The 20,608-nt window shown below is 40.6% G+C and overlaps 1 protein-coding gene across 2 annotated transcripts in view; it reads left to right on the top strand.

The window, feature by feature from the left end:
• Nucleotides 1-1,968: 1,968 nt before the first annotated feature.
• LYST (lysosomal trafficking regulator) overlaps nt 1,969-20,608 on the top strand; it is a 75,888-nt gene continuing 57,248 nt past the window's right edge. Inside the window, exons 1-6 of one of the 2 annotated variants that reach the window (XM_068154881.1) lie at nt 6,060-6,255; nt 7,823-7,910; nt 15,244-15,329; nt 16,561-16,759; nt 17,576-17,666; nt 18,416-20,498. In XM_068154881.1, coding sequence (XP_068010982.1) covers nt 16,568-16,759; nt 17,576-17,666; nt 18,416-20,498 — 2,366 coding nt within the window. In that variant the 5' untranslated portion in view covers nt 6,060-6,255; nt 7,823-7,910; nt 15,244-15,329; nt 16,561-16,567. Of the gene's footprint in view, nt 2,097-6,059; nt 6,256-7,822; nt 7,911-15,243; nt 15,330-16,560; nt 16,760-17,575; nt 17,667-18,415; nt 20,499-20,608 lie in introns of those variants that run through there. The other variant, XM_068154871.1, reaches the window with a different exon arrangement.

Below are 20,608 nucleotides of genomic sequence, written 5' to 3'. Positions count from 1 at the left end.
TAGTGCTAACTCTTGGCTGGACCAAATCCTACCATGTTAAACTGGCTCAAAAGTAGGAACTAGTCTGCCTGAATTAGCAACTACTGGGCATCTATACTTCAGGGCATCAAGTGAAATAAAGTTTTCCTGAAGTCCCTGAGTTATCTGTAGCCACTGAAGAAAGCTGAGCGCCTTTGAAAGCAACTTGTCTCTCTGAGATGAGAGCTGGCATTCCAAAGGGTGAGCATCTAAACAGGGGTGCCACTGGGGCTCCAATGCCTGCAGCTCCAGTATGGTGGCATGCTGGGTTCCTTGCCCTTTCAGGTTTTAGTAAAATACCAGTATCACTTGCCTAGGACTATATTTTTTTTCAGGGATTTAAGATAATTTTAAGTTCAGAAGAGTTGTCTAGGTGCCTAACTTTCAGAGAAAGGCACCATCTTGGGGCACAGTTGGCCCTTGAAGGGAAGTTGCTCTCTTGGCTTGGACCAGAGGTCCACTTTGCACAGTATCCATCTGACAGAGAGAGGTTGCTTCCTGTTGATAAGGTGAGGACCAGAATGAACAGCAGCCAAAAGCAGGTGCCAAGGGAAAAAATAGGAAACACCACCATAGATAGATGCCATGGGAAAGAGTAAAAGACACAGGGTGTACAGCAGATCTAAGTTTATATTTGCAAAAGACTTAACCACTGCTACCTCGTGTGTATCTAAACTTACTTTGGCAGGTGGGTCCTGGGATCCTGCTGCCTGTAGCACTCCCAGGATTTGACTCTTGTAGGCAGCCTGGCTTAAACTTTACAATCTCAACATGCCACTGAGGTAGCCACTGGGTATAACAGCTGAGATGTAATCAAAGAGCATGCACAGAGCGGGCAGGGAGTAGGACAACAATGACCAGGAAGAGGTGTAAGGGTGTGAGCAGGATGCCCTAATGTAAGGACATTTGTTCACCCTGCATACCTTTTAATGATTATAAGAATCAGTAAGGTTATGCTAAACCATGACACGTGGGTGTACGAAGTGCATGCTTTTTAAAATCACTGTTACTTTCAGAAAATAAGTTGTGTGCCCCGGCCAGGCAAGGTGAACTACTAGAGAGGGTAAGAACAGTGACATGGGAGCCCAGACACATTATTGAATTATTTGCACACACAAGCCAGCTCTGACAGGGAGCTGATTGAGCAGCATTTGGGACAATCCTTACTTGCAGGCACCTCAGCCAAATGCCAAAGCCTAGCTCTGAAGTTGTAAATCTGCTACAAGAATTTACTGAGAGCAAATACCAAAGTGGAAAGCAAGCTCTCCTGCTGCTTGCAAATCCCTTTACATCCAGGTCCCTTCATCATGAAATGAATAACCCAATACTGGTAACTCGGGAAGGGGGCCGCAGTACCTAGGCAACACCTGGTACGTGGCACGGGCAGCGCTGGTACAGACGGCAGCGAGCGCATTGGGTATAACTACGTGACACGTGTGCAAACGGCGGTTTAATATGTTGACTTTACAGCTGGAGGAAGACGGACGGAGGTGGTCTGAACCGGCTGAGCCACCAGGTGCGGACCCCTGCCCTCTGGGCTTCTGAGCAGGAGCTGCGGGCAGGCGGGCTGCCCAGGTAGCGCTCACCGGCCGCACGCACTGTAACAACCTGACCTCAGGAGCAAGCGGCGCCGCCAGTCCCAGGCGCACACAGTAGTGCTTCCCAGACAACCCATCTGCCGCGGCCCCCCACTCACGTCCTTCTCCCACGCCGCGCGGCTGCCGTGGCATGAGGCGGGCACGAAGCTGCCCAGGGATAGCACGGGGCCGCCCAGGGGCGGTGCCCCGCCCCCGCTCGGCCAGGCGGCGTCGCCGATTGGCTGGGGATGCGCGCGTGATACCGCCCGCCTCTCAGCCTCGCGCCGGTGCCGGTGGCAGCGGGAGCGGAGGAGTCAGGTGGGGAGAGAGGCGGGACGGGGCGGGCTCTGCGTTACCCGGACGACAGGGGCGGGCGGGCGGCGCGGTGGGGCCGGGCCGAGCCGAGCCGGGCCCTCCCGTCATGGGCTACCGGGACACTGTCAGTGGCATAAGAGCGGAGCGGGCTGCCAGCTATGCCCGTTCCTGCCGGGCGAGGAACGGGTAAGGGCGGGGAAGGCACTCCATCGCACGGCTGCTTCCGTTCTAGGGTTTTGGAAGGTCCACCGGGCATCGCCGGGTTATGGGGGAGGCGGGCAGCTCGGTGGGCATAGGTCTCTGCGGCATGTTTCGGCGTAGGGGCGCCCCGCCGTGGACCGAGACGGGCGCCGGGAGCCGCAGTGCGTGGGCCGGGGCGAGCTGTCACCCGACGCCTGCCGTTTCGGTGGTGTGAAGATACCCGCTGATCGCTGCTGGTGGCTCAGGGCAGGTTGATGGGCTTGGCGGTGGAGGCTGTGAGAGGCGGAAGAAGCAGCCGCCGATGGCGCAGGCGTGGCCCTCTTCGCCGCGGGCCTCCGTGGGCAAGGACAGGACCGGACCGGGCCTTGGTGGCTAGTGACGGCGGCGGCAGGAGGGTGGATGTGCGCTCAGGGCCCGCGTGTTCGGAGAGGCAGAAGTCGGGAAGTGGAGAGGCTGGCTCCGTGCGTTCGGTGGCTTTGTATGGGGCGGTTTGTGGCCCGGAGTGCTTCTTCCTAACTTGTGGCCTCTGCTTTTACTGAAAGGCGACATTTAATACGCGGTGTGCGTGTACAGATGGTGCGTGCGAGGTTGTTTTCCGTTCCTTTATGTGATACCGGGATGCTGTGGGCTGTGTGTTACGGCAGGCTGTGTTTTGTGAGGTTTTTGTGCAAAACTGGAGCACAAAGCCTCGCCGTCAACAAGCCGTTTGTTGAAGATAAGAGATAACGTCTGAAGAAAAGCAAATGTGGGCTGTTCACGGAAATGCAATAGTATCGATGGATGTGGCGTACAAGTCGCAGCACTTTAGCACCTATTTTAATCTATTAAAAGGAGTGGACAGAGGAGCATTGAGAATTCTTCCACATATGCTCAGAGCATGGGGAAATGTGTGAAAGATGCTCTTCCAAAGGGGGGGGGGGGGGGGGGGGGGGGAAGATAATAAATCTAAGAATGAGACATTGCCTGCTATCCCCAAATGAACTGAAGAGCTTCCTTTTACTTACCTATGCAGTGAGTGAGAAGTCAGGGAAAGCAGGTGCATCACTGGAACTGAGAGTAATACTTATTGTATAAGAGAAAGCAGAGCAATTGAGTAAATTAATGAAGGGGGTCAAGTGACTGAATGTGGTGAGCTAGGAGTCAGAAAAATATTTAATGTGGTTATAAATTGGAGCTGGCTAGAGAAGAAAGTCTGGATGGAGTTTTTATCATAATGGCGCTGTAGTATGGTGAGGAGTTGGGAATCTTTCTTGCCTTTAACTCGAGGCTCACAGACCAACATTGCAAAGAAGGAAGGCATCCTCTTAGATACCTTAGAAAATCTGTAGTTCAGTCTCTCTGAGAGTTTCTGGTGGATGCTTAAAAGTGAGTGAAGCATGAGAATACTTACATGTATTGCCATAGATTAGAAAGGCCCATTTTTTTAAAGGTATCTTAATTTTATTTTCCTTTCTTTCTCTTTATACTCTAGACAGAGTATCTAGCAAACTAAAAACAAGTAACTTTCAATGCCTTACTTCTAAACTCAAAGTTAACAGTAAATGAGACCTCAGGGAGTCAGTCCTCACTTGGTTTGTAAGGCTGTATGCAGATTTGTTAGTGTCTCTCCCTACTTTCCCACTGTCTTTTTTTTTTGTCCTCAAAGACCACTTTCCATTAAAAATCTTTATTAGAAGTTTTTCAGTGAAGTTAGTAACCATTTAATTAAGATTCTTCGTAAGCAGCTCCTTTGCTTCATCTTCTCTCTTAGTCCCTGGTAGATTTATTTTTTTTTATGTGCCTCCACGTATTTTTGTGTGTGTGCGTGCAGTTAATGACAAGATGCTTAGATTCTTATCTTGTTGTATGTGTACTCTTTGTATTTGACAGTTTTGCTACTGTCATGGTGATCTCTTTTCAAATAAGATAGCCTTGCATGCAGTGGAATTCTAAAGCAAAACTGTATTTGATACTTGCCTTTTGCAGGCAGAAGGGAGCAGAGGGAATGTAGGATGAAATGATTATTCTGTAAGAGCATTCTGTCACACTAGGAAGTGCTTGCTTGTCCTTTGCAGGCGAATTTAAGTTCTTTTGGAATGTACAGCTGTCATCAACAAGACCTCACTCACATCTGGTTTATTCCTTTGGGGATTATCAGGCTCCATGAGTTTCCTTAATGAAGAACTGAAGTAGCTGTTGCCTGAGATTGTCACTGCTTCATATTGTTGATTTAACTTTAAGGTCGTCTTCTTTTAGTTTGTTGGAAAATTGGGTTATAATATTGGACAAGGATTGTAATATGGAATGGCTCTGTGTACATGTCTGGGATTACTTTGACTCTTGTTTTCAGTTCAGAGACAGTTGTGAGACTGTCAGTTACTCGGGCAAATTACTACTTGATGAACACTTACAGGCCTTTAGACAATAGCAAGTAATTGAGCTGGTGTAATCAGAGCTATCACCTCCTGTGATAGCACTGATCTGGAGATGATTTCCCTGATTTTATACCTGGACAAGATCAGGTACAAGAGATCTGTGGTTGTTTCTGTTCTGTAACCTGGGCTGATTTGTCTGAGCTGGTTAAGCTGATTGAGCAGCATGTTACTGCTGAAGAGGGAGGTATCTCTCTTCTCTCTTCTATTTCCTGGCAGTGACAACTGCCTGTTCCTTCAACATAGCAATTAAAGAGAAAAAAAAAAAAAAAAGCCATCTGAAAAGAACAGCTTTCTGCAAACCTGTGGAGGTGAGTCACTGTGAAAAGGAATTGAATGAGCACAGTGCTGAAGGAAAAGGAAGGGAATAGTTGCTGGGAAGGAACAGAGACACCTTCTTGCTGGTCATGAGTTGTCAGGTGAGCTGAGCTGTCTTGTTTAGCTGTACCCTAGCTACTCCTCAGGAGATGGAGACTTTTGCTTATATTTGATACCTTTTTTATGTCCTGGATCCAGATTTTCTTTTCCCCTGTTCAGATACAGGTCTTGCATTTGAACATATTTTTCAGGACTTGTGGAAACAAGCACGTGGAAGTGTCTTGCCTCCAGATAAAGCGCTCCATACAGAAGTGATACTGGAGTGTGTGAAGGGAACAGAGAAAAAGGTGCTATGTACATTGAAGTTTTTCTTGGTATTAGCTCTTGATAGTTCATGTTTGCAGCCTGGAGTGTGATTAAGGTCCCGTTTCCCTGGGAAGTCGGGATTTTTGGTACTAACGCAGCAGAAGTGAGTCTTGCTAGTGTGATTCTTGGGTAACTGTGCTATGCTCTCTGAGGATTATAGCTTAAATCTGATGTTGACTGCAAGAGCAAGACAGAGGGAAAAAAGTACAATATTCATTAGCTTATGTATGTTGAAGATGGATAGGTGTATAGTGCTATGATCAATGCAGTGGAGTCCTGGAATAGTGCTGTATCTTGGTACCTGTAAATACTGAAACTTCTATTGTGTCTTTGTTCTGGATACTTCCTTTATATTCCACTAGCTTGCCTTTTTTTTCCCCCTTTTCTTTTTTCCTCCAATCACCACTGCATATTTGTGTGTTGGAGCAGACCAAGATTTCCAGTATTCTACTATTCTGGCCTGATACTTCTTAGTCCTCTTCTCCCCCCATAAATAACTTGCTACTCTCTATCATTACTGTGAGTAGGATTTTGCAGTGGCCACACAGTGGATAAGCACTGAAAGAGCTGTCTTCTGCACTTGTGTACTTCAGTGCAGGCATCTGGATCTTGCCTCTTGACACTTGTGTTTCTCTGGGGATTTTAAACTGTATGGAGTTGAGGCACTGTGCGAATTACTATTGCTTTGTGCAAGAGCTTTTCTCTGCTTTCTGGATAACGAAAAAGGGAAGCAGAGGGCAAAAGTGATGAATGGTGGTTTGTGAAAGATGGTGGAAGATGAATGCCTGTTAAACTGTACCTGTGTTAGAGTGGTTGAGCCAGCATCTGACAATCTCAGATAATCCTTTCATTTATGTATTCATTGCCTTCTTTTCCTGCACCCAGAAAGCTGAGCTCCTTGACTTCAGTCAAAAGCATCACCATGCTCCATGAAAAAGTATGGGAGCATGAAGTACTAAATGTGAGGTATGAGGAGGGTTGCTGCTTCTTCAAACATCTGACAATAAAGAAAATTGGGAAGATGAAAAAACAGAAGGAATTACTGCCAGGTAGTACCAAATACAAGGCTTCACTGGAAACATTAAAATGAATGGTAACTTCCTGTTAAGTGATGTGGAGGCATTTACTGAAGATTTGTGTGTTTTGTGTGTGATAAATTGCAAAATCATGTAACCTATTACCTTTCTAATGGAAGGCAAGAGGTTAAACCCCCTGATTTCAAAGAATTGAGAACAGACATTCTTAGAGCTTGCTGTAGAGAAATCAAATCAAAAGCCTCATAGTGTAAAGCTTTGTGGGATATCTAAGGTATCTGTTTGTTTGTATTACTCATATCTTTCATTGTAAGGGAGATTTGAGTCACTGAAGAGTGTTACTTTAATTCTTGATTTGTAAGCTTCAATAAAAGATCAAAGAAAAGCAGAGTTTCCTTTGTGTCTGGATGTATAGATTAAATGCTGTGTGTCATGTCTTTTCAACTCCTAATTAATCTTGAATCGTTTTCGAAGCCTCAACGAATTCTCAGCAGTGCAAAATCTTGTTTGCATGCACCTGTGATGGACATCTGCAGTTTGGGGACTTCTTAAACAATTTGGGTACTTTTTTTGCACTGTGTATGGATTTAGATTTTTCTCCAGTGGTTTGGGACTTCCTTGAACATTCCTCTATTACTAGGTATAATGGGAAACTTCATAGTTTTACTCTTTATTATGTGAAATTAAGTATAGTTATTGATGATAGTTTTTCTGTTGGAATCTATGGTGCTTGACTAATTTTGAGTGCTGTTTAAACTTCAAGTATAAAATAAAAATTCTAGCTGTTCCATATTTGCCTTTCCACCGGAGAAGACCTAGCTGAAGTGAGAGGTTATGTGAGTCATTTTGCCTGATTTGTTGATTTGTTGACTGGGTTTTCTGGGCCCACTTATGTGCAGGAGGAGTCAGCACAGCTGGAGCAAATAACTGGTGTAAGGCCTGGGAGAAATCCAGGGTCTGCTTCCTAAAGCAATGAAAACTGTTTGTGAAGAAGCTGTCAGACTGAGCTTAACAGAACTAAGTGTATGAAACTTTCAGATGTTTAGGTACACTTATTTTATTTTTCAGAATACTACCTACCCTCTCTTCTGCATCTCACTGCTAATGGAAACTATGGACTTCCAGAAGCAGAGTTGGTTTTCTGCCTATTAATGGTGTCTTATTTTAACTCTGATCACTGACCTTCCTGTCTTATGTAACTGGGTACTTTAGACACCATGCCAGAATTTATCTTCACCGCTTGACTTTCTAGTTTTAATTCTGTAATTACTAAACTTTCAGTTTCAGGAATAGCTTTTACTCATTTGTATCCCCTCAGCGAGAGTGCCTCAAGATACTGCTTATCTTTTTACCTCTTCTATCTCTCTGCAATCAAAATGTAATTTTATAAATTACAGAAAGGTTTGTGTGGTTCTTCAGATCATGATTTGAGTGGTACATTTGTTGTTAAAAATAACCTCCAAGTAGAGGCATACTTTTAGGGTGGTCACAACTACAGTGATTTCCTGGTTGCACCAGTGACATTATCTGTTGTACTGCAGTCTGATGGAAGAGTATTCATGAAGTCTGCCTGGTCTTGCAGGGCTGGTCTGCGTATGCTTGTTATTGGAGAGGTCCTGAGCTTCTGACTTACCTTCTGTGGTTTTCTTTGCTCTGCAGAGTCTATGAAGGTAATTCTTGATCTTTAGAGTTTGTTACGAGTGATTACTGTGTAATCATAACTGTCAAGGCTTGCTTTGTAAGTATCAAACCTAAAGATTAGAAGAACGTATTTAGGAGTCATGCTTCAATTTGGGGGAAGACCCTATTAGCACTTGTGAGAAGTGTTCAGTACAAAGCTCATTTGGAAGCTATTCTATTTCAGCTTTTTCACAGCTGAATGTTTTGCAAGAGATCTTAATCCTTCATTTTTCTGTTTGAATAATGTACTGGTCTTCCATAGCTGATTTTCTACGTGGTCTGTCCTATGGTGGGATATTGTTGGTATATGTTTTCTCTAGTACCATGTGTTTCTTAAATGTGTCCTGTGGCACTTCAGATAAGATCTGGAACAGATCCTTTCATGGTATTGGTAACAGCTTGGTGGTATTTGGTGTAGTCTAGCTAATTTCCATCATAACAAGCGGATTTGTTTCTAACACAGTTAATGTTGCAATGATTGTCTTTGAATGTCTCCAGCTTTCTCCATGCCTAATCTAAACAATGTTTATTGTCTGTCTGCATGCACAGGTCTGAAATATGCACAATTTAACTTTATGTAATGGATTTAATGTGGCTAACGACTATATTGTAGTTACTGGATTTTAGCAAGAAGGCAACTTGCTAAAATCCAGTAACTACAATATAATTCGTAATATACTGGAGTATGGCATATGTATAGAGTTAATGCATTACTTGAGTGGAGGTGTTTGAGAACCTTTCATTAGTGCTGTACTTTATAGATGAATCATTTAATCTTTTAGGTTGATTGTGGGCTAAACAAGAAGGCTTACCAAGGTGTTTCACATTGACTAAACAAAATCTGATGTTAAGTTGAGAAGCTGGCTTAAAGCACTTGTATAATACGCAGCTAGCCTGTGGGATCCTATGCCATTAAATTTGTCTCGATATTTCATCCAGATTCTTAAGGAAGAAAACATTGACAATCTGCTAATTTCTAATGGGGATGCATATTTTAACTCAAGCTAGAACCTGATAACCTGCTGAACTTTGGCAAGAACAACTTTTCTAGCATTGATCACTTAATCCCTGGTGCCAGCTTGCATTGGTAATCATTGTAGTTCTTAGAACTTTGCACTGAAGACTCTTAAGCAATTCTAATGTAGTATTTTTTTCTAAATAAGGGTCAGATATATCAAGTAGATTTTTATATGTGGAAAATCTAGGATGACATGGAACTAAAATGTGCTATTTTTCTGTCAGATTTTCCCTTCAGCTTTCTTACGTAACAGAACATATCATTAAGATCTTTGATAGTGTGTTGGTAAAGTAGCCAGTTAGCATTTAATTCTAGTCCCCAAGGTCTATTACCTTGGGGTACTTTTGAAGAAGTAAATATTTACAGATGTAGAGCCAGCAAAACCTATTTGTGCTTAAGTTTAACAAGTTTGGTTTTTAAGCATTCTGAAATTCTAGCAGCATCATAAGCTGTACTTGTAAAAGCCCGGTCAGGAGTTAACCCAGGAGATAGTTCTTGGTAAGAAAAGAGCAAGTGATGCAGGATCCAAGTGCCCCAAAAGCACACTAACTGCAAACTTTTCCACATAAGCACTGCACCAGAGACTTCCAAATGAAGCTGAACATATGCAGCTCATGTGATGGTTTAGTGGTCTGTAATGCCAAAGGTTAAACACATATGTTGTTTTGGGGTTTGTGGTGTGGTTTTGTTTGTTTGGGTTTTTTTGTTGTTTTGTTCTGTTTTGTTTTGCTTTTCCAGAAAGCACAAATAATATAATTCCTTAAAATTCAGTCACTTTTTTCAGTGTAGGATATAAAAATCTAACATCCAGTTAAAGGCAGAAATTTTCTAATTCTCAGGTTTTATGTATAAACGCTGAGCTTTATGGATTAAATTTTGCTGTAATACATAGGCAGTAAAACATAAATAGACTGCACATTTGTAGGAGGCTTAAGATACTGTCACACTTTGAGTATTGCAGGACAGGCATCCCTCACAGGTGAGGTGAAAGTTAAATGTAGTTTTAATTTTACTTAAAAGTGGCATTAGTGAGCTTATACATACAAAAACATGCCTGTATGAACAGCAAGACCATTGCTCTGAAAGTTCACATGCTTTTCAGTGTTCATTAAAATAACTTGTGAACTTAGTTAGTTAAAAGAACAGTGTATGCATTGTTTTTCCAGAACTACTAAGCCCTTTTATTTTTCCCCCTTTGTTTTGGGGAGAGAGACTCTGAATAACTTGTTTGGAAATAATATTGATCTAGTAGATTACACAGAAGACTAAGCTCTATTTCTGACAGTCCTGTGCCAAGAAAATTGGCATCTACCAGCAGTCTTGTGATCAATTCTCTATGTTAAGAAGCTGCTTTTCATCTGCAGCCTAATGGCTGGAATGATGCTGCCTTAGTACATTTTAATAGGATGTCTTTTTCTGTAACCCTACTGCCCTAAACAGGTAGTAGTAAAGGACACATCAGAAAGTGGATGGAGATAAAGTAAATAAGAGGTCTTCTGTGAAGCTGATTGTCTGGTATGTCTGTTCTGAAAATGGACCAAACTTGAAGTGTCTTGTTTGCTCATGTTTTGAGTATCAGAGTTCTTGGATGGTTAAGAAATATTCATTGCTTTTGGCCAATTGTCCTGCATTGGTAAAACAGGGTATCAAAGTGTCTCAAGTTTTGTTGATGCTCTGTTTGAATTGCAGGTTCCTGTTTTCTTAAAAGACTTGTGTTGCTCCTGCTCTGTAAACTATTTTGGCAATGTCCGTTGTGTATTGCTTTCTAACCTGTTTGAAGCTCTGAATTATGTCAAAAGGATAAAAAAAAAAGAATAATACTGACTTTGACTCTTTAGTTTGAGGCACATACTTGCATTTTACTACCAAGTACAGACTTCTAGGAAGCACTGTAGGATATGTTCCAGTTTTGTTCCTGGCCATGCTTGGTCTGTATTTCTGCATTGCATTCTCTCATGCTCTTTCTTTCCCTTATTCCATTTGCACAGAGAAACTGATCATAGTATTCCCTTAATTTCATTGTTAACAAATTGTGCTTTTGTTTAAAAAACAGAAGACAGTTGAATTTGTTGTCTATTACAAACAGATTTAGTTTCCATAACACCTTGCAGTCTGCACTACAGTTGTAAAAGCAACAGAGTGCCTTTAGTGTTAGTAATGTGCCATTGCTTTCTTGTCCTCTGCTAGCAGAAGTCTGAACGTAAATCAAAAGTTTAACTCTAAAGTAAATCTGATTCATGTAATTGTTGATGCAGTCATTAATGTCAATCATTGATGAGGTTACAAGCATGTTCTCCAGAGCATAAATGTTACATATACTAGCAATGAGAATGGGACAAATACTTTATACAGTGTAAGTTCCTCTTGGTAAATAAGTGTAGCCTCTGTTGGCCAGTGGTGACTTGTATTCTCATACACTTTACTCTAGAGAAGAAGTGAAAGGGTAGAAAGTTTTAAATCTGAGGCCAGAAATAACTGTGTTGTACAATGGCTTAAAGAAATTACAAGATATTTTTAAGTGTCAGTTTTAATATCCACTGAAAATGCAGCTGTCTTGCACTCTGTATTCAAAAGGACTTGCCTAAGCTGGTCAACATTTGTCTCTTACCTGAAACAGAAAAATAGGGAAGGTAAACAAACTTCATATAGATTACATTCTATACTCCTCTCTACATAATCTGTAAAGTAGCTTCTTGTAATTCTATTTTTATTACAAATATGGCTATCACTCCATAGTGATAGCCATAGTGGAGTGTTATACTTGTATAACCTGGTAGACAAGACTGCTTTTACTGAAGATAGCATAGTGAGCTATGGGAAATTAAGGCTTGCAGGTGACTTTTATGTACCATGCATACCTTCTTAGGTACATTATCCCTTTGTTTTACTCTGGCATTCAGGCCTGCATATGCAGCTATATGAACAGCACTCAGTGGCATGGTCATTTTAGACTGATACAACTATTTACTAATGAGAAATTGGAAGAAATTTGATATCCACTTCACAACAAATAGAGGTGGTTTAAGTAGCTTCTTTTTCACTACTACTATAAAATTTCTAAACCAAAAAATAATCTTAAACCTAGCTCCCCACAACTCTTCTTTATTTCTTTTTTAATCTAAACACTACTTTGGCCTATTGGTATTTCTTTTAAAGACTTAGTCTGCCGAAGTAAGTAAAAGACTTTCCTAGGCTCAAAGATCCTCAGGTGATGAACAACTTCTTTTATGAAGTTCAGACAAAATAGATGTTTCAAGTGCAGAAAATAGATTTATACCACAGCAGCAAATATAAGTTCCTCAAGAGATGGTGCAGAAAGCCACCAGACACACACAATACAAATTGAATTGGGGATGATAAAGATGGACATGAAGAGAGCAGATTATATGTGAATGTTGGATCATTTATAGTTCAGTAATTTATTTATTTTTAGAAAGTTTATAGATTTAATTTCTTTTTCATTTTAGAAATAAGTATTCTATTTGAGGTGATTTTTATTAAATATGATAATCATTCTTCTAGAGGGTGAAATGGAATATGAGAATGTGAGTTTTCAGGGCTAGCTATCTTAAGCCCTAATACATTGCAAGAACTGTAACTGCCCCATTGGGATTTCACACAGCAGTGGTGAACTGAGATTCTGGTAGGTTTCTTTTCTGCTCCCTTATGGCTTAGTTAATGTGATACTGTAGGGTTGGGTGGTTTTGTTTTGTTTGTTTGGGTTGGGGTTTTTGTGTGTTTTCTCCGTAGTTAAGATGACATCCCTGAAGTCCAAGGTCTTACATGCATCATCTGTTTGCAGGTTACCAGGCACCCCAGCAATTAAAGAATGTTACTTTAAAAGAAAAAGGAAAATTCTGCTGTAGAGTAGTTCCTGCTTCAGTCAGATTGTTTGGCATACTTTCTTGAAGTAAGATGAAATGCTATGCTGTGTAGAGTGTAGTATCAGCATACCTCAATCTGCAATGGAAAGAGGAGCAAGCTGAAACCTTAGAGTGGGGGTGGATTTGTTGTTGTTAAAACAAACCACAAACCCCCACACCTCTGCAGAGTGTTTATGTTACAGCATCAGCAAGTTGTTCACTAGCTTTTTTGAAAAGCAGTGGGCTCTAAATGCTCAAAATCTTGTTGGGAGACAAATATGAAAAGGAAGAAGGTTGTCTGTGCATATGGAGCTTGCTTCTTTTTCCCTAAGCATCTTAATTATTTCTCAGTTCTTGTATTGCTCTGTCTGTAGCTTCAAGATAGGTTCAGATAACATCATTACTCATCCTGTTTCCAAAGATACATTTGTGCTATCAGTCTGCTAGAGAATTTAATTACAGAAAAAGAAATAGGTATGACTGAGAAGTAGCCAGCACTTTTTGGAACAAGTCCTTTAAGTGCTTGTGGTGGTGAGAGATTCAGTTCTCCCACACACGCAAAGAAACCACAGTTAACTCGGTTGGAGAAGCAAAAATATGGATAAGCTATATTTACAAGCAGGATGAAGTGCAGATGAACATATACACAACATACAGTATTTACAATACATACAGAAATACACAGCAAAGAACTAACACAGAAAACCTTTCCCTCCTCCAGAGAGGAGGGGTCCCCACAATCCCCCTTCTCCCCCTTCCTCCCTTTTTTCCCAAAAAGGGTTAGAAAGAGAAAAAGTAGTTATTAAGGAGGAAATGCTGTTAGCTTAAAGCATATGCAAGAATTAGTTTCTTATCTGGTTAGCTCGGTTAGTTCAAGGTCAACTCCTTCCAGCACAGAGGAGAGGCAGCAGCTGCTCAAAGAGACTGAAAAAGACAGACTGAACTGACTGAGATTGAAACTGAACTAAAGCTAAAAATTTAAAGTTGCATTCGACCAATGAAATTCATTTGGAATATCTTTGTTTTCATTTTTACACCAAAACATTCATCCAGAGGGTTCCAGTAACTGTCCCTTTCTTAAAGGCACAGCCTAGAACGATCACAGTGCTTAATTATCCAGCATGGTATCTCCTTTTTTTTTTTTCTGCACTGAGGTTGAGAGCATCTTAATTCCTTACCAATTATATATTCTTGCATTCAGAAAACATGCTTCGTGTCTCTTTGCATTAGCATCAAGAAAATACTACTTATTGTGGATGTTGAGAATTTGCCCTTCTGCTAGAATATGGCAATATACATTAAGTCCATCTAAAAGTGCAAGCAATGCAGGAAAGCTCGGGTATGAGGTTCCAGTTGGAAGGGCACTAAAACATGATGGATAGTATATTTTCATGTTCTAATAGTTTGGTGAAAAACCACTAGTTGCTTTAGCTGTTCAGCTGCAATGAATTGCAATTTGTTAGCTCTGTGGGTAAGTTACTGTTCTGTGAGGCTGTGGATGAAATGTATTGTTCCTTAGCACTCAGTGGCCAGTTGTTGGGAATTTGGGAACTTACTGTTTCCTTCCTTAAGGAGATCTTTCATGTAGTGTTCATGCTCATCACAAGTTTAAGTTTAAAGTTGAAGTGTTTATTTAATTGCCCTCTGACAAGATTAAAATAATAAATTTAGTTGTTTGTTTTTTTTTTCTCTCTCATTTTCTGTATCTTTCCCCACAATTAATTGTGGATAAGCACTCATCCGGTGACTTTGTAGTGTGATGTTTGAGGCTTGTCTTGGCTACCATGCTTTGTATTCCCATTGATAGCAAATGCATTTTTGGCTCTTCACCATGTTTAGAGAAGGAACTTTTAGCATGTAAATTAGCTTGCAACTGAAGCACCCCAATTTGCAGGCACTTCAGTAAAAATGGGTTTGGACAGTTCATCTCTGTGTATGTGTCAGCTGATACAGCTTCTGTGAATTTTAGGGCTTTGTTAGAAACTGGACTCAGCTAAGATGTACTCAATGGCACCTTATACAAATATTCTAACAGTAATTTAAAAAATGGGAATTAACTGTAAGGAAGACTGGCAGAGTCCTAGTAACACTCGATGGTTTAATAATGACCACTTGTTCAAGACCGGAAAATGAGAGCAAAAAATGCTTAAGAGTATTTTTTGAGGATTAAAATAGCTTTTGTTTTTTTTTAGATTGAATATAGTCTAAAGATGTGAAGGGAAGTGTAATGACTAGGAGCTCTTCAATTTTCAAATGAAAAATTAATAAACCCTTTGACAGTTTAGCTTAAAGCTAACAGTGAAATCTAGAGCTTTACTCAACAGAAATCCCTAAACCTCTCAAAGACTTTTCATAAATTTGAAATAGCATAAAGTGAATTTTAAAACCAAATGAACTGCTTATTAACCATGATATTTTTTTCTCCTTTTTATTTTTAAACAGGTGAACCAAAGGTGGTATTTCCAGAACAGAATTTTCTTTTTCTTCCAAATAGAAGATAAATGTGTTAAACTGGCAAAATAATTCTGGTAAGAATATTCTTGTTACTCCTACAGAGAATGTTGTTATACATGTCAGTACTCACAACCTTGATACTAAAAGGAGCTACTTTCTCATAAGATCTGATTTGTTTTACCAAATAATTGTGTAGATGTTTCTTGTTCAAGCAGTATTAATCCACCTGTTACATTTAAATATTATATGGAAAGTTATTTGACTGCCTTTTTGCATGTTCTGTGCTTGGACACGATGAAAATACTTGTCTTTGGAACATGCTACTTCAGCTGTTTATCCAAAGAGCTAATAATGTAATATTAAGTGGGGTTTATGTGGATTAAATGTTTGCTTTGTGTAGTTGCCATCACTGATTCTTGGTTTTGTTTTGTCTTCAGTGATCTTCTTGACAGCTTTCTAGTGACGACATGCATTTTTGTGGGGTCTTCTCTTCAGCATGTGGTAGTGCTGACTTTGTACTGTGGTATAACATAAGAGAAGACAAAACCAGTGTTTTTATAAGATAGAAAGAACAAACAAAAAGTGTGAGTGCCTTGTGTGCATTATCTAAAGTAAAATTAATCAGTTTGGGAATCAGCTTTTGGCATTTCAGACTGGACCTGAGGAAGAAGCTCTTCACTGTGAGTGGTGAAGCCCTGGAATGGGTTGGCCAGGGAGGTGGTTGAGGCCCCATCCCTGGAGGTGTTTAAGACCAGGCTGGATGAGGCTCTGGCCAGCCTGATCTAGTGTGGGGTGTCCCTGCCCATGGCAGGGGGGTTGGAACTAGATGATCCTTGTGTTCCCTTCCAACCCTGACTGATTCTATGATTTTTCTCCTGAATACATATAGAATTGTATTTTGTGTTAACTGTATTACTGCCACCTGATCAACCTTGCTTGAAAGAAAGCACTATGAAGGTTGTTCACAACCAGGTTACAAAGAAAAGCTTAAATCAAGTTCTTAGCTTTTGTTTATGCAGTGTGGAGAATGAGTGTCATGGGCTTTTACCTGATAGCTTTACAAAATGAGTGTTAGAGGTTGTGTGTTGTTAAAGTTTCAGTGAAATGAGCTGACATCCCCAGGCTTGTCTGCTTCATTCCCTTCCACCCATCATTGATATATTGATCTCTCAGTCCTACAGACACCCTGTTCTTTGCAGAGGGGAGGGAATAATACAGGGAAAAAATGCTCTTTTTCTCCCCTTCTTTTTCCCATAAGGAATGTATTTTCTGATGGGTTTAATTTCTGTGTTTTCCTCTACTCAGCTCAGACATGAGCAGTGCCAGTAACTCACTGGCACGAGAATTCTTGACAGATGTCAACAGACTGTGCAATGCAGTGGTCCAGAGGGCAGAGGCCAGGGAAGATGAAGAGGAAGAAACTCATATGGCAGCACTGGGACAATATCTGGTTCAAGGCCGTGGGTTTGTTTTGCTTACCACACTGAACTCAATTATTGATCAGGTAATAGTTTTTCTTACCTGGCTATCATTTTTTCATATTGACCTTTGACTGTGTGCATTTGTCCAGCTCATGTTGTTCTTGGTGCTGGTTTTCTTGTCTTCCTTTGTGGTACAATGTATTGAGTCAATTATGTGCTTGAAAACTACATGTTACTTGTGTTTGACATTTTTTATCTATAGGAATGAAATCATTCTGATAGTGCTGCATAGCACCCAGTGAAAGAGTTGTGTTTGAATTCTGTGTCCCTCTCTGCTCTGAAATGCTTAGTGTTGAAGTCTTACAATCCTAGTAGGACTAGGGTGGGTTTTTTTTTAGTGTTTGTTCTGTTGTGGTTTTTGGTTGTATGGTTTTGTTTGGTTTTTTTTAAATAGAAATGGCCTTCACTCTTGCCTTCCATAAAGCTTCATTGCTTCATAAATGTAAGCTTTTTCGTTTGCTTAAACATGCCATTTTTGAGGAAGTAGAAGATTTCCCATAATGTTCTTGGAAGTTACAATTTTGGAACAACAGACATTTCAGACTTGTCTTGGGCTTTGTTAGCTTTGTCTGAATCAACAACTTACTTGCTTTTGACTTCTAATTTGCTCTTTGCTTTGCGTGAGGAATTCCTTCACTAAGAGGGATTAGGAGAGTTTCATATAGAAACAGTTGCAGAAGCGTCATGAATATCTTAGACTTTCCGATTGGCTGTTGTTGATGATTGTAGCACTCTTTGCAGTTAGGCCATTTTTGCAATGCCATGAATGCTGAATAGCTTTGTAAAATAAAGAGATCAAAATCATGGAAACTTTTGTTTCCATTTAATTTCTAACATAGGAGCTGACATGTCGGGAAGAACTTCTGACCCTCCTCCTGTCACTTCTGCCATTGGTGTGGAAAATCCCTGTTCAAGAAGAAAAAGCAATAGGTATGTTTTATCACTTCCAGCATTAAGGGTATAAAAAGTTACTTACTTAGGACTTCCACTAAAGAGTACTAGTTCATGGTAATACATATTCTGTTACCATGGAATGCAGATATAGATTCTGCAGAGAAGTTTAAACTCAAAAATACCCCTGTTATGTCAGCTGACAAAGATCAAAACTATATAGAGAAGGTAAAGGCTCTTGATCAATGTGAAGGGCAACACTTGCTTCTGTATAGCTGAACTTAGTAGAAAGATTTTTATATTTTTTTTCTTTTCAGGGGACTTGTGGGAGACAAGTGATTTGAAAGACTGTATGGTATTTCTGCTAATGTGAAGTGGTTTGGGATGAGTAGAAGGGGAAAACTGACTGATTCTTTTGAAAACAAAACCAAAAAGTGATACATGCTGTCAAGAGATTAGTCAAACTTTTTCTTCCAAAAATTGAAGCAATGGGAAGCAGAGAATGAGCTTAAAGTCAAACAGTAAACAGCAGAGTATGAAAGAAATGCGGTGTTATCAGGGAGGCAGGCTCTGTAAAATAAAAGAATACTGGATGATTATGAATAGAAGCAGGCTGCATTCCTTAGAAAATACATTGTTTGGTATCAGAATCTGATATAGGCAAACCCATGACCTATTAAGATACAACCTTTTAAAAAGTTATTGTTAAGCTGGAAGTATTAAACTAAAACTAGGAAAAACCCTTTGGTGTATTATAATGTTTCTTTGTTATCTTTCTGCTCCAACAGATTTCAAAATACCCTTTACAGCAGACATATGCCTGACCAAAGAGAATAATTGCAGCTCCATGAAATCTGCTCAGGAGAAGCTAGGTTTGGAGGGAAGCACTCGTTCGTCACTGCAGACTTCCGTGAAGCTACATCCTCGATCTCGAAAAGGTGGACGCTTTCGCAAACCCACCCATCGCTATTCTGTGCGAGATGCAAGAAGATCTCAGCTGTCCACTTCAGATTCAGAAGGCAATTCTGATGACAAGACTACTGTAGTAATGAAACACAGATGCTCCCAGTTACTGCAGCCTTTTTTAACAAAGCCAGTTAGGGACACCTACCCTATAGGTAGAATTGATCCCCTACCTACAGAAGTGGTACCAAATGTCAATCCTGATGCTCCTGACCTAGAAAACTCCAGCAAAATTATTCCAACACATGAGCTAAATCCAGAGATTTTCAATGAGCCAGCTGCAGGAACTGCTGAGAGCAGCATAGATAACTCTCCTTTTGACTTATGCCATGTCTTACTGTCTCTTCTAGAGAAAGTGTGCAGATTTGATATTACTTTGAATCATAGTTCTGCTCTTTCAGCTGGTGTGGTGCCCACATTAACAGAATTCTTAACAGGATTTGGAGACTGCACTCTAAGTGGTAACACAGAAAGTGAAGTTGTTTCTGCAGGCTGGACAGAAGAACCTGTGGCTCTGATTCAAAGGATGCTTTTTCGAACAGTGCTGCAGCTGATGTCTTTAGACATCAGCAATACAGAAACAATGCCTGAGAATTTGCGAAGAAATTTAACTGATTTACTGAAAGCAGCACTGAAAATCAGAATTTACTTGGAAAAGCAACCTGATCCTGCTGCTGCAGGACATGAGAGAACACTACAGCAGCCCATTCAGGATGACTATGTATTTTCCAGGTATCACCACAGAGCCTTGCTTCTACCTGAAGTTATAGAAGGGATTTTGCAGATTTTGATCTGCTGCCTACAGAGTGCGGCCTCTAATCCATTCTGCTTTAGTCAAGCTATAGATCTGGTTCATGAGTTCATACAGCATCAGGGATTTAAGCTGTTTGAAGTAACAGTGCTTCAAATGGAATGTCTGTGTACAAAGAATGAGAGAGTGGCTGGGGAAGCCTCAGACCATCTGAAAGCCCTAATCAACAGCATCATGAAAATAATCAGCTCTGTCAAAAATGTTAAATCAGAGCAGCTCCATCAATCAATGTGTACAAGAAAGAGACACAGACGATGTGAGTACTCTCACTTCATGCATCACCACAGAGATCTCTCTGGACTTCCTGTATCTGCTTTTAAAAACCAAGCTTCAAAAAACCCTTTTGAAACTGCTGATGGCGAAGTTCATTATCCTGACAGATGCTGTTGCATTGCTGTTTGTGCACACCAGTGTTTGCACTTGTTACAAAAAGTTTCTTTGAGCAGTACCTGTGTTCAGATTCTCTCTGGTGTCCATAATGTAGGTATATGTTGTTGCATGGATCCAAAGTCTGTGATTGTCCCATTGCTTCATGCCTCCAAATTGCCAATACTAAAAAACTTCCAACAGCACATATTGAACATCCTTAACAAGTTTATATTGGATCAACTTGGTGGAGCAGAAGTTTCTCCAAAAATTATACAGGCGTCATGCAATATATGTACCGTTGACTGTGATCAGCTTGCTCAGCTGGAAGATGCCTTGCAGGGCAACTCTAGTGATATTGGTCTGGCATCGAATTCCTCTTGCAGAGCTCAGGGGATTCTGCCTAGTAGTGGATCTGATGATATGTTGTTGAGATGGGACGCATTGGAGGCTTATCAGGACATTGTTTTTGAAGAAGACAAGCTACGTGGTGTGCAGATTGCAAACCATATTTATTACTTAATTCAAAAGGGAAATGCTGTGGTCCAATGGAAACTATATAACTGTATTTATAATCCCGTTCTTCAGAGAGGAGTTGAACTAGCTTGCCATGCTCAACAACTTGGACTAACTACAGCAGATAAATACACATGCAGTTACCATAGCCAGTGTTTGCCATCTGAAGTACTTCAGACTTACTTGCAAGTGCTACCTGTGTTGCTTAAATCCAGGTTGGTTGGTTTTCTGCTTGTTAATGAAAAGCATGCTAATTATGTGTAGAGCTTTGTGTATTTTTTACTAATCAGAACATGAGTTTTACTTGGACTGTGGGCAGCACTTC

Source organism: Melanerpes formicivorus, unplaced genomic scaffold, assembly GCF_026170545.1.
Source record: "Melanerpes formicivorus ecotype bairdi unplaced genomic scaffold, bMelFor1.0.p_v2 SCAF_2, whole genome shotgun sequence".
In the NCBI taxonomy this organism is placed as follows: Eukaryota; Metazoa; Chordata; class Aves; order Piciformes; family Picidae; genus Melanerpes; species Melanerpes formicivorus.
Note: the sequence above shows the minus strand (reverse complement) of the source record. Positions and strands in the feature narration are given on the sequence as shown.